Source organism: Conger conger, chromosome 15 (assembly GCF_963514075.1).
Source record: "Conger conger chromosome 15, fConCon1.1, whole genome shotgun sequence".
Taxonomy (NCBI): Eukaryota; Metazoa; Chordata; class Actinopteri; order Anguilliformes; family Congridae; genus Conger; species Conger conger.
Window position 1 is genome coordinate 35,374,492 of NC_083774.1, and position 14,554 is coordinate 35,389,045.

At 39.6% G+C, this 14,554-nt stretch overlaps 1 protein-coding gene across 1 annotated transcript; it reads right to left on the reverse strand.

Annotated features, from left to right (window-relative positions):
* Positions 1 to 3,927: 3,927 nt before the first annotated feature.
* LOC133111723 (guanylyl cyclase-activating protein 2-like) lies at positions 3,928 to 9,892 on the reverse strand. Its single transcript, XM_061222276.1, has 4 exons — positions 9,698 to 9,892; positions 8,839 to 8,988; positions 7,949 to 8,039; positions 3,928 to 5,615 (listed from the first exon to the last, which is right to left on the reverse strand). Exons 1-4 carry the CDS (start codon positions 9,890 to 9,892, stop codon positions 5,494 to 5,496), a joined length of 558 nt encoding a protein of 185 aa, XP_061078260.1. The 3' UTR covers positions 3,928 to 5,493.
* Between the last annotated feature and the right edge of the window lie 4,662 nt (positions 9,893 to 14,554).

The window sequence follows — 14,554 nt, forward strand, 5'->3', positions numbered from 1 at the left end:
ACTACTAATAATAATAATAATAATAATAATAATAATAATAATAATAATAAGCTACTATAATTAATATGGTATTGTACATACACTCAAAAAAGGAATTGTTGTTTTTAGGCAAGTAATACAGTTGAATTCACATCCTTAATAATATTTCATTCAACCATCATAAGTAATTGTAAATCCAGTGATTCATTTTTAGTGTAGGCCTACTATCACCACAGACATGTGATGTAATTTGAGTCATGTCAGGTTTAGGATAGCAAAAGATTGTTTGAAAAATTATAGGCCTATATGCCCACAGCACAGTCATTAAAAAGATCAGCCTGGTTTAGATACCAAAAATCGGTTCATCACTTCATCCTCTGTGGCTTAACCTGGCCGGGACGGCTAAACGCAGCTCATACTGTAACAGGACGACAAAATCACGCATTTCTCTAGAAACCTGCAGAGAGTAATGCAAACAAACTTGGAACTGCAAACAAACCTGGAACTTTGTAGTTGAAACTCACAGGAGTCTTATGTGACTGAACTTAAGACTAGATTAGCGGTAGGCGTGGGAGGGGTTACCAGGGACACAGAGGGGATCATCTGCTTTAAGCTTGTGGAAATAAACATGGTGCTTATAGTTTAGATGATTTCCCAATATTTTTGTGAACAGGGCCAATTTATAATTTACCACATGGCATGAAGAAATTCCACTAATCCAGGCAGTGATGTGATTTCAGGGCATGACTGGTATCAAACAATTAGGGGAGAGCGGGGTTGGTTGCCACACATCTAGGTCATAGAAACAAAAATGTAACATCAAAATGTTCATTTTCTTGAACTACATTTCATCGATTAATTTTAATAATCAGAAAGTAAAAACAGGGCGTCCCCAGGGTTTGGGGCAGCCTGTAGCGTAGTGGTTAAGGTAAAGGACTAGGACACGCAAGGTCGGTGGTTCTAATCCCGGTGTAGCAACAATAAGATCCGCACAGCCATTGGGCCCTTGAGCAAGGCCCTTATCCCTGTATTGCACCAGGGGAATATTGTCTCCTGCTTAGTCTAAAAGCAACTGTATGTCACTCTGGATAAGAGCGTCTGCCAAATGCCAATAATGTAATGTAATGAGGGCTGAGCCAAGTTCAGCTAACCTTTACAGGTTAAATTGCTGTAATGTTTATCAGTCTGTATGTATACATATAATAAACAAGGAGCCTGATGACAGTAGATTGGATTGAAAGACTTATTTGTATAACCATTCAAGCAGTAGGTCTTTTGTTCATCTCACTTTTCTCCAAATTATGTTACCAACCAAAGTGTCATATATCGTATGATATATCCATATTACTCATGCCATCTATGCATACATCAAGTAATAATATGTAATAATTCCTTTTACACTTTTCTCATATTCACACAACAATCTTATACATTGTGTTGTTTGTAAGACTGTAAGGAATATTTCTAAGTTATAGAATGATAGTTTAGTTTTTGCCAGATGAAGATTTTACGGAGGGGAAATACTTGCATAATGCAATGGATACACAGCTGCCTAGTGGGTGGACACAATACCTATTCAAGATATTTTCCTTAACCAAATGTTTTAACAATAATAGCTCGGTAGCTCGGTAACATATTTCCAAAGAGATGGGTGCCAATCTGAGAGGGGTTGGTTGGCACACTAATTTTGGGGCTGGTTGGCACACTGATAATGTGATAATCCGTGCAATATTCATATATTAAACATGATTCAATATAATTCTAAACAAATCCATGTGCCTGTGTGTTGTGGTTACTGTTCCATCAGTCACACAGACACAAAAACACACATGGGCACACAGTCCACAGGCCTGATCCACATACACACAGGTTTACACAAACAGGTACATGCACACCCAAACACACACATGCATGCACACGCACAAATGCATGCACACACACACACGCACACACAGTCGCACACGAGAGGAAAGAGAAAAGGAGAAGGATAAAAGGAAAGAATAGTAGGCCTATAGGTAAGGAATTTCTTTTGATGAGCTGGTTAAAAATACTTTTTGGTTTCAACTCTATTTTACATTATATTTATCATACATTTTATATAGTATATATTTATTTTATTTATATTATTTATGTATATTCTCCCACTGAGTATATGTGCCCTCTGGCTCTTATTTGAATTAAATGTTCTAAACTATGGGTTGCTTCATTCTTTTGCCAGTCAACCCCAATCATATGCCAACCAACCCCCTTGTTGGGGCTGGTTGGCACAAGTGTGCAACATGATCATTAGTCACCTAATTTTACATTTGTGGACATTACATTACATTATTGGCATCCAGAGCGACATACAGTTGATTAGGCTAAGCAGGAGACAATCCTCCCCTGGAGCAATGCAGGGTTAAGGGCCTTGCTCAAGGGCCGAACAGCTGTGTGGATCTTATTGTGGCTACACCGGGGATCAAACCACTGACCTTGCAGGTCCCTGTCATGTACCTTAACCACTACGCAACAGACCGCCCTTCTTGACATTAACATATACAGTCCCATCCAAAAGTATTGGAACAGCAAGGCCAAATCCTTTATTTTTGCAATACTCTGAATACATTTGTGGCTGAGATAAGACAGATAAAGAATTTCAGCTTTTATTTCCTGGTATTTATTTAGAACCTTTGGTATCAGACCACCCATTTTTCAACTGAGCAAACGTATTGGAAGAGAGAGTATTTAAGTAAATGAAAGTAAATTACACTTAATATTGCAACAACTGAATCAAGCCTGCAACCCAGTGATATCACCAAAATCTTCTTTTGTGACACTTTCCCAGGCTGTTACTGCAACCTCTTTCAGTTGTTGTTTGTTTTGGGGAGGTTTTTCCCTTCAATCTCCTCTTCAGGAGGTGAAATGCTTGCTGAATTGGGTTAAGGTCTGATGATTGACTTGGCCAGTCTAAAGGTGGAAGGTAGCATCCTGCTGCTACCTTCTACCTTTTCTCCCTAAAGAAGTCCTTTGTTGTGTTGGCAGTGTGTTTTGGGTCATTGTCTTTCTGCATGATGAAGTCCCTCCCAATTAGTTTAGACGCATTCCTCCCTAAGTTAGCAGACAGACTGTTTTTGTAAACTTCTGAATACATCCTGCTGCTACCATCATGAGTTACAGCATCAGTACAGATTAGTGAGCCACTCCACAAGCAGCCATGCAAGCCCAAGGTAGAGGTTAATCTTGGTCTCATCAGTCCATACAACTTTGTTACAGAACTTTTGTGGCTCATCTCTGTACTTCTTTGTAAATTATAATCTTGCCTTCTAATTCTTACTACTGAGGAGTTGTTTGCATCTTGTGGTGAGGCCTCTATTGCTGCTCTCTAAGTCTTCTTTGATTGCAATACCTTCACCCCTGCTCTGTGGAAATTGTGATGTCACTGACTAATGTTTTGGGTTTTTTCTTTCCAGCTCTCACAATGTTTCTTCAACTGCTGTTGTTTTCCTTGTTCAACCTGTTCACTGTTGCTCAGTATGCCAGGAATTGACCCTGCTGTTCCAATACTTTTGGAGGCGACTGTATGTATTCATAACTGAAACCATAACCTTTCATTTGCTTCTGGTAAGAATATTCTAACAAAAATTATGTCAGAGAATTACGGCAAAAAGTGTGTGCCAACCATCCAACCATAATACTGATTGAATTTCAGTATTATACCACATCAATCTACAATTACAATGCATACTACATCAACATGTTAGCTAGCTGTAGGGAACAAAATTCACTGACAATACAAATTTAGTCACGGTAGTGCACTATTGGATTTATCATCTATGTTTTAGCCTTTTCCATAAAACGCACAAAAAAACAGAATCGACAAAATAAATAGCAAGAGAAGAAACGTGAGCAAATTAAATCAAATGTTTATACTCAGATGATAATACAGATACATACATACACTCAGTGACCACTTTATTAGGTAGACCTGTACACCAGCTTGTTAATGCAAACATTTAATCAGCCAATCATGTGGTAGCAACTAAATGCATAAAGTCATGCAGACGTGGTCAAGAGGTTCAGTTGTTTTTCAGACCAAATGTCAGAATGGGGAAGAAATGTGATTTAAGTCACTTTGACCGTGGAATCATTGTCGGTGCCAGACAGGGTGGATTGAGTATCAGAAACTGCTGATCTCCTGAGATTTTCACGTGCAACAGTCTCTAGTGTTTGCAGAAAATTTTGTGAAAAACTAAAAACATCCAGTGAGCAGCAGCAGTCATGTGGGCAGAAACGCGTTGTTAAGAGAGGTCAGACTGGTTGAAGCTGACAGGAAGGTGACAATAATGCAAATAAGCACATTTCAACAGTGGAATGCAGAAGTGGATAGGCTACAGCAGCAGAAGACATAATGAGTCTAACAAATACCTAATAAAGTAAGTGTCCAGTAATGTTATGAAATCACAAACAGCGTGCAGGTCTATGACATTTCAGTTACTATGTGTGTGAATTAAGCCATTACAGTAGACTGCCCTTTAAGCTTCCAGTACAAAGCCATAGGGGAAAAGCAATTAATGATACTTTTCAGCAATTACAATGCAAAACCTAAAAATAAAATAAAAATCATGATTTCCTATTTCTGACCAAACTGAATAATGATAATACTGAAATATTGAATACTGTTCATTATTGTAACAGAGTTTACAGGTTTGGAATGTAGAAACTGCTCTTTGCTATTGACATGATTGTCACTCAGTGCAAACTGTGGCTTGTTAAGTTGTTCAAATGCTTCAAATGAATTACAGTACTTAAACAGTAATGTAATTCAGTACGTCTCCTTTCTGACCCCTGTACAAGGCATATGTTAGCATTCTCATCTTCATTAAAACATTTTTGCAATGACTTGTGGGGTACTGTAAGAACAAAACATGTCCAAACTCAAAGTCAAAGTTTCTCAGTAAAAAGGCTCAATGTGGCAAAAAGTTAAAAATCTTTTTTTTCCATTTTCATCTGATTGTTATTCGCTGTGGCCAACGAATACCTGAAACACCCTGAAAACAAATACAATAAAAACAAATAATACATATAAAAAATATATTCTAAAATGTCCACCTTGTCCATGAAAACAAAAGATCTACATTATAGTATGTCAATAATATTTTTAGATTGTGATTCATCTGCATCAGGGATGCTCTCCATAAACAACATTTTTGACTATTCAGAAATGATTGAACATCATCAAAAGTACCTATTGAACAAGTACTGCTGGTACTGTTTTATTGTCCAAATCACATTCATTTGTATTCCTGCTACTCAAATTCCTCCAAGCCAAATAACCCAGTCTTACTGTAAGTCGAGTCCCATACAGTTATGACAAGCCATCAACATACATATCACCACATACAGTAGCGAGCTCCGTACTCCAGGAAAGATCAGCCAGTTCCAGCACGGAAGTTCTGCCAAGCAAGGCTCCCACTGGAAGTCAGCCCATGACGGGTGGAATAAAATAGCACAAACCGAGTGCAGCATTTTTGAGGATTATGATTTTTTTTTCCAGTTTTTGATGAACCAGCCGCTGGCATTCACGTCCAATTTCAGCAGGTCCATCAGCCACTCGTCTTTCTGGGCGCCCTCCATGAACTCGGACAATGAAATCTGACCTGGAAGACAAAATAAAACCATATGACATCCTTTTATGACACCCAGAAACAATTCCAATCAAAACAAACGTAGGTAAGAGCATTAGTTTCATTTGAAAAGTGTCGCTGGTTTTTGATGGAAGGAACTCAAAGCTCTCAAGATGAGAATGAAGGGAGTCCCTTGTGTCCCCTGGAAGCTTCGCTTATGTACAGTTTATAAAGTTTAGTGAATACACTTGACTGTCCTATGACGTTGGCTGTCCGTTGACATTTTTAACATCAGCTTTATCCTCCTCTTGCTATTTCCCTTGCCTGATTATGCACTTCACAGTTGCAGCCACGAACATTCAAAAGCCCAACAGGATATTTTCAGAAGAATGGGAAATTAGCACATTCAAATGAACAGATCCATACACATCAGAGGTACTGTATACGATCTGTGAGCACTTAATTCGGTATTTATTATACTTTTTTTTTAACTTAAGTCTTTTGCTGCTGTAGCCTATCCACTTAGAGTTATGATGTGTTGTGTGTTCAGAGATGCTCTTCTGCACACCACTGTTGTAATGAGTGGTAATTTGCGTTACTGGTTACTGTTACCTTCTCCTCTGACCTCCCTCATTATCAGCACATTTCTGCCTGCAGAACTGCTGCTCACTGGATGTTTTTTATTTTTTGCACCATTATCTGCAAACTCCAGAGACTGCTGTGCATGAAAATTTCTGAGTTACTCAATTCACCCTATCAGGCACCAACAATCATAACCCTGTCTGGCACCAACAATCATAAGGTCACTTAGATCACATTTCTTCCTCAAAACAGGAAGGTCTGGTCTGAAAAACAGCTGAACCTCTTGACCACGTTTGCATGCTTTTTTGCATTTACTTGCCACATGATTGCCTGAATAAATATTTGCATTAACAAGCTGGTGTACAGGTCTACCTAATAAAGTGATCACTGAGTGTATATTCAATATACAGTGCAGGCCAAAAGCCTGTAACCTAGTGGTTAAGGTACATTTCCTCAAAATAGCTTCCTTTGGCTTTAATTACAATTTAACAAATTATTGACAGTTTATCCAACCATTTTGCAACGTGGGAGGTGGAGGTGAGGGAGTAGGAGGGGTAGTTAAATTGAATGAAATCTTATCTACTGTAGTTTAAAAACAAACAAACACAGGTAGCCAAATACCAATAGTCGGTTGTGTAACTAAAATAGGTGCAAAGGCTTGACAAATATGGCAAAGAAGGAGTTAATTCCCACTCAATTCAGTACACACTCAGCAAGGTCCATATGATGGGCAGTAATATTAGGAGAAAAACGATAACATCACAAGCAAAAGACAAATATCTTGTGGTGTCTGGAAGAAACCATTGTAAAACTGGACCACAACTACAGGAAGAACTCAACGCAACAAGAGAGAAACCAGTTTCCCTGAGTACAGTGAAATGGCAACGACAATCTGTTGGTCTAAAAGGATGTGTGTGTCTGTGAAAAAGCTTATTTCCTATGTTTCTTGGTTCAGTGTTGATGGTGTTTCTACTGCAGCCAATAGCCTCTTGTTAACAGCGCGTAGCAAGGGTTTCTTTGGATTTCACAGATTAAATAAATTTCTTGTATAATGCTACCGATTACATACTGTCAATGAGGAAACAGCATAGGTTATGTTCTCTTGGATTGGATTATTTGTATAGTTGAGATGTGTACAATAGCTCAAATATAGTTTTTGGAATTGTGGATTTTTTCATTAGGGTAATTTCTTTGGCTCTTTATTGAATTATGCAGAAACAATATTTCTGATAGCACAGAGCAGATTTGCTAAACCCTGCATCATATTAGCAAACATACAAAGACATGCACATTGGCATCGTCTCATTGGCTCTGGCGGTAAGAGCAGTCGTCTCATTGGCTCTGGCGGTAAGAGCAGTCGTCTCATTGGCTCTGCCGGTAAGAGCAGTCATCTCATTGGCTCAGGCGGTAAGAGCAGTTGTCTGGCTGTCGGAGAGTTGCCGGTTTGATCCCGCCTTGGATGTGTGGAAGTGTCCCTGAGCAAGACACCTAACCCCCAAATGCTCCTGACGAGCTGGTAGGTGCCTTGCATGGCAGCCAATCACCGCTGGTGTCTGAGAGTGTGTATGAATGGGTGAATGAGAAGCATCAATTGTACAGCGCTTTGGATAAAGGCGCTATATAAATGCCAGCCATTTGCCCATTATACATGACAATTAAGGATGGATAGACAGACAGTGGTAAAGGTACACACCTGCATTTAAGAGTCCTCCTATTGGCAGCACAGCAGGGAGTACTGCCATACACTCATAACATGCTGCAGAAACATTTCATTGAAAACCTACCGTCCTTATTTTTGTCAACAAGTTCAAAGATTCTGTCGCAAACTTGAGCTGGTGTCATGTCAGTCTCTGACTTCTTTATTTTATAAATGATCTGTAAATACAAGGAAGAAGAGGACCTTTTCAGTAAGTACATTCAATGCATTGTTTAATTCAATTGTAGTACTTCAAGGATATTCATACAGTTAAAGATACCTGATAATGAAAATATAGTACAAATAAATTAAACTTATTACTTAGTACTTGCTATACACTCACTGAGCACTGTATTAGGAACACCTGTACATATACTTATTCATGCGATTATGCTTAAGTGACATATATATATATATTTAAGTGACTTTGCCCATGGAATGATTGTTGGTGCCAGAAAGGGTGGCTTGAGTATCTCAGAAACTGCTGATCTCCTGAGATTTTCACGCACAACAGTCTCTAGAGTTTGCAGACAATTGTGTGAAAAACTAAAAATATCCAGTGAGCAGCAGTTATGCAGGTAGAAACACGTTGTTAATGAGAGAGATCAGAAGGGCCAGACTAGTCAAAGCTGACAGGAAGGTGATGGTAATGCAAATCACTGCACATTACAACAGTGGTATGCAGAAGAGCATCTCTGAACAGACACACATCAAACCTATAAGCAGATAGAATACAGCAGCATCAGTAAAAAAAAATGAGTCAAATAACTTCTCACTGAGTGCTCACTGAGTGTATAATAGAATTTAATAAATAAATGCTTGTTAGGATGTAAAAATGAATGGCATGCCAATATATGAACGTAATAGAAAGTTACATGTACTGTAATATTTATAATGCCACCCTTTGTGATCTTAACGTGAAACAAAAAAGCAGGACAAACGGATTGCATTGTCACACCCTAACCAAATATCACGTACCCGTATAATATGCTTCACTTCATTCCGGTCTAACCGTCCATTCCCGTCTCTGTCGTAGACTTTAAAAGACCATCGTAGTCGGTCTTCCAGTTTCCCCCGAAGTACAAGGTTCAGTGCAGCCACATACTCCATGAAGTCTATTGCGTTGTCCTGTAGATGGGCATTGACATACAAACGATAATCCCATACCTTTCACGTGACATGAGCATCAGGTTTATCGTGTAAAATGTACTGGAATGTTTCAGCAAAATACAAAGTAGACTACCGTATCCGACTAAACGAACGTTAACAATTTGGGGAGATGTTAATCACAGCGCAATAAGTGCTTCTACGTCGTACTTGCGTTCATAGTTATGTGCCAGTCAAATCAGATACGCTAAATTACGCGTGGTTTCCTCGGGAAAGCTCCCAAAGGGATGCCAGTGTAACGGTAGCTGGCTTTCTTCAGTGCTCACACTTCACACAAGTTCATGCCCTCGGCATATTAGACCATTTCATTTCGGTGCAGTGAACGCGAATGCAGTTTGCTCAAAAGAGAATATTAACTAGATGTACTTTAATCCCCAAAGTAGTAATTCACCCCTTTTATAATTACAGCATTAGATAAAGATCTAAGTGAACCGTCGATTTAATGAGAAAATACTTGTATATAGCCTGAGCCAACTTGTTATTACTGATCACATGGGAGTCAGAAGCCCGTTTGCATTTGGAAATTATTTGGTAACCTCATCCACATCCCTGCACAGGCTATAAAAAACCTGGTAACACAGCACATAATTTCAAGCACCGTTTACAATTAGTTTAAGCTAAGTCATAAGATACAATCACACTGGTAATACAAACATTCAGAGAAACATACCCGGTTGGTATCAAATGAACGGAATATCGTCTCTATGTACAACGATTCCTCTTCCGACGTACTTTGTACTCCGAAGATTCTTCTGAACTCATGCAAATGTAGAGTACCGCTGGGGCATACTTGCATGAAAGTTGTATACAGCTCTTGAATTTGTGACGTCGCCACCTCTTGCTCGCCACTTTCTGATTGCCCCATAGTCGTTCACATTCTCTCTCGCGCAAAAAGAACCGTAGCTGGAGCGGTTTTCCCGCATAGGTTCCTTTAAAATGACACATTTATAAAGCGGCCGCGTAGCATCTTCCTGGCTGCTATGGCTCCATGCAGCGAAATGCACCGCTCTGTTAATAGTAAACGTATTGTACTGGTTCGCGGTATTTTTAGAATCGTGGTGTCTTAAATCCGCTGACCCCATGGCACAGTTCAGTAGGCCTAGATAATTAATTCCACACTCTGGTGAACACTTGACCCTGCAGTCATAGGACCATGTTTAAATGTAAACACATTTTCTAACATTAACTAACTAACTATTGATTAATTGAAATAAATACATTTGTATCTCCATATTGTGTGCATATTTACTCCTTAATCTGTTTAAATGGTGAATGGTTGGCATTCATTTAGCGCCTTTATCCAAAGTGCTGTACAATTGATGCTTCTCATTCACCCATTCATACACACACTCACAGCGATTGGCTGCCATGCAAGACACCGACCAGCTCATCATTAGGTGTCTTGCTCAGGGACACTTCGACACAGCTCGGGCGGGGGATCAAACTGGCAACCCTCCGACTGCCAGACGACTGCTCTTACTGCCTGAGCCATCTCGCCCCCGTTTACGCCTCAATCCCCCAGTCCCCGGCATTCCTTTAGGAAGTTTGTGTATCTGCAGAAATATTCATTCCCTGTCCACTGTTCCCTCCAAAGAACCTCAAATAAACATGTAGTGATGGCAAATATGCTTTCACCCACAACATCTCTTTTCCTCTCTCCTCACTCCCTTCCATTCGATTTCCCATATTTCCCTCCCATGGTTCCAGTGCAGGGTGGTCCAGTGAAGCATGTGATCTGAACATAACACAGCAGCTGTATGCCCACAGTTATAGTATATAGCCTGTTTGACTGAATGCACCTAGTTCAACTTCTCACTAGGGAATCATTCTCTTGTGATCTACCCTGCAGCAGAGCTGCCCTATAGGGTTATGAATTCTGTTGTGGCCCCCACCATGTAAACGTGGCCCAGGGATGGTTGTGGCCCTACACAACTGCATAGTGTTCATGCCACAGCCGCCTCGGCCCCTGCGGTGACTCTTGGTGTATTTTTGGTGTAAGTCCCCTCCCTTATTCTATTTTTGCTTTGACTGACCCATTTAATCCCTTCTTACACGCTCACAATACGTAAGCTTGTTACGTATGCCTGTTAAGATAATTAAGAGAATAACATTCAGTGCGCTGGGTGGTTATATGAATCCAGTGCTTTTCAATGAAGCAGAGCAGGGACAGTTGAATTTGAGGTGAAATCCTGCAGTGGTCACAGAGTAGGAAAAAAGGACATTGCATGATAGAACTCCTGGATTATACAGTACAGTCTCTCTCTCTCTCTCTCTCTCTCTCTCTCTCTCTCTCTCTCTCTCTCTCTCTCTGTTTGTCTCGGTTTGTGTTTATGTGATTTGTTCGTGTGTTTTTCAAATTTCTTTCCATATTTTTCTGATGATTTTTACCCACATATACATGGAATCTGATTACCCATGTTTTTTACAGCACAGCCTGCCGAAAGGACCACAGTGATTCTATACATTGTTTTACATCATACTTTTGCTTTTCTTTCTGTTGTTTCATTTTAAATAGAGGTCTGGAAACAGGGCCTTCCCGGTTTTGTTTTCAACTTAAAATACATTCAACAACAAAGCCAGGCTGTTAGAGTTTTCTGTGAATCTGCTTCAACTGATCAATGAGATGCTACCATTCCAGGCAATGGTAACCCACCCATCACTATACCACTGTAGTTATGCTTTGTTGGTACTGTAGTTACTGTCCTAATTCCTTACTGACTTGGCCTATTTGCCTATTTGTATATTGGAAATAATGTTCATGGCTGTACAACCGATTCTTTGTGAATTGTAGCCTACAGACCTGTTCTGTAGTTTGTGCTAATGACCTAGATATCGTTTGTCCCTTTGGATGAAAAATAAATAAAAAATAATGTAGTGTTCTATGGGCCAGTCAGCAGTGGAAAGGCCTGCCCTGTATTTCATAGTCTGTTTGTGGAATAGAGCTGTACTAAGACAGCAGAATTGGAAGACAATTCTGCTGTCTTCCATTTTATTTATGCATTTGTTTTTTGGTGTTTTTATGGGTCACAGGAATTGCCCACTGACAATATTGCTGCACCAATTGCTTCGGCCTTCTGCTTATGAACTGAAAGTGACATATAATCTTGTGGGGCCCAATGCTCTGTGATGAATGAAACTTCTGATCAGAAAATTGAAAATATTTTGTTCTTGACCGCCAGGACTTTGGTCACATTGGTACTCTTAAGTCTTTCACACTGGCAAGGCTCCGTGGGAACCTGAAAAGTTGTTTCTCAGCAGGAACCAAAAAAGAGTTGTTTTTTTCCTTGCGAACCGTGACATCATCAGTGGGCATGTGTCATATTCTGCCTGCCTTGTGCATTGAGCAACACTCTCTGTTGATGATGGAGGGCGGTGGAACTTTGGTTCTGCCTAAACTGGTATTGACGCGGGCTGGTTCGCCAGAAAGCACCAAGGTTCTGAGACTGCAAAGGGCTGTAAATGGGATTGTCTGCATGCTTCCTATGTCACTGCAGACTGAAAGCTAGGTAAAAAAAAAACATAAACATAAAGAACAATTTAATTGAAGTGATATGAATCAATATCTCTTTCTACATTTCTTTTTTTGCCCTTGAGACAGAATTGTTGGTTTGGGCAACATCAATGGTGTAAGCAGTAAGCAGTAATCATCCCTACTGACAAAATTTACTTGTACTTTGTACTTTTGGCTACCACATGATGAGATCTTCTATGAGATCTTTTCCTACAGCATTAATTTATTTTATTTATGAGCGTTATTTATGACAATGACTTCATTGTCACCTGGCTATATGCCACTCAACTGCATTGGCAAGTCTATCAGCATTTAACTCTTCAAACTCAGAAAAAGCCAGGAGACAGGATTTTCTTTCTTGATTTTTATTTGAAAGGCAAAATTCTGTTTCTCCAATTTCATTAATGATGTCATAAATTTTCAATTGCGATTTTGACGATTCTTTGCATATTATGAGTGTGTTTGTATGTCTTGTTGCTCCTAAAATAATTCCCCTTCCTTATACCGTGTCTAAAGTCTGGAGCTTTGCCAAGAACTGACAGGCTACTGTACTTTATGTTTGTACCTGAGGTGCAATTTGGGGCTCTTGCTACAACACACTCAGCCAAACATGTCCGAGATATTGCCAACTGAGAATCATCCATGCAGAATGTTGTGTGGAATCAGTGGATCAAATCACACTGCTGCCTGCACTTCCCCACCTGACCTCACTCATTTCAGCAAACAGAACACAGGCTCCCTATGCTGATAAAGGCACAGAACACAGGCTCCCTATGCTGATAAAGGCACAGAACACAGGCTCCCTATGCTGATAAAGGCACAGAACACAGGCTCCCTATGCTGATAAAGGCACAGAACACAGGCTCCCTATGCTGATAAAGGCATAGAACACAGGCTCCCTATGCTGGTAAAGGCACAGAACAGCCTGCCCAGCACCTCCCAAAGCACATACTTGTCCATACATCAAACATAAATAATAATTCAAATGAATTTGTGAAAATGTAAGATAATGAACAACCACACACAATTTCATTTTATTGTCAGGAGGCACATTAGTGGTCCTTATGTCTTTCTATTTCTTTACTAATTTTAACACGTAATACCACCAATAGCAATGACTAACCCAGGCTCATTCAATAGTTGAATCATAATGTGTTTAGCTGTATCTGCTATAGTCTAATACTCCCTTCACCTTTTGACTCCACCTAATTATAGCACAGCTCCCACAACTGCAGCCTTACTTCTCCCAGACTCATCCTCTTTAGTCTCTCACTACCCTCTCTTCACTAGAAAATGTGGTAATCCAGGATAATTTAGTCCACCAGGTGGGTTACAGTGGCAAAGCCAGGTGAGGCAGTTTTAAATAGATCTTGTTCGTTTTATGTGAGTAAGATTGAGGAAAATAGAAATGTTGGTGGATATGGTCTGAAATATCTAAATTAATTTCCCAAGTTAATTGTGAACGACACACTCCTTTGAATACTACATTTTTAAATATCACCTGCATCTACCACTTTAATTACATAATAACTTCGAAACTGTCATCCTTTTGACCTTTTAGAGTCCCACAAGGCACTATACTGGGACCCAAGGGCATCACCAAGGTTTGAATACATTTGGGGCTGAGCCAAAGTCATTTGGGGCTGAGCTGGGAAGGAGCGTTTCATACATTTTACTGTCACAGGTTAAATTGCTGTAATGTTTATCGGTCTGTATATATAAATATAATAAACCAGGAGCCTGATGACAGTAGATTGGATTGAAAGATTTATTTGTATAACCATTCAAGCAGTAGGTCTTTTGTTCATCTCACTTTTCTCCAAGTGCTGTTACCAACTCCCAAAGTGTTGTATATCCTATCATATATCTCTATAATTCATCTATGCATACATCAAATAATAACATGTCATAATTCTCATATTCATGAAACAATCTTTTTAAGGATTTTACGGAAGGGAAATACTTAGGGAAGTCATTAGTAATACACAGCCACCTAGTGCGTGGACATAAAACTAT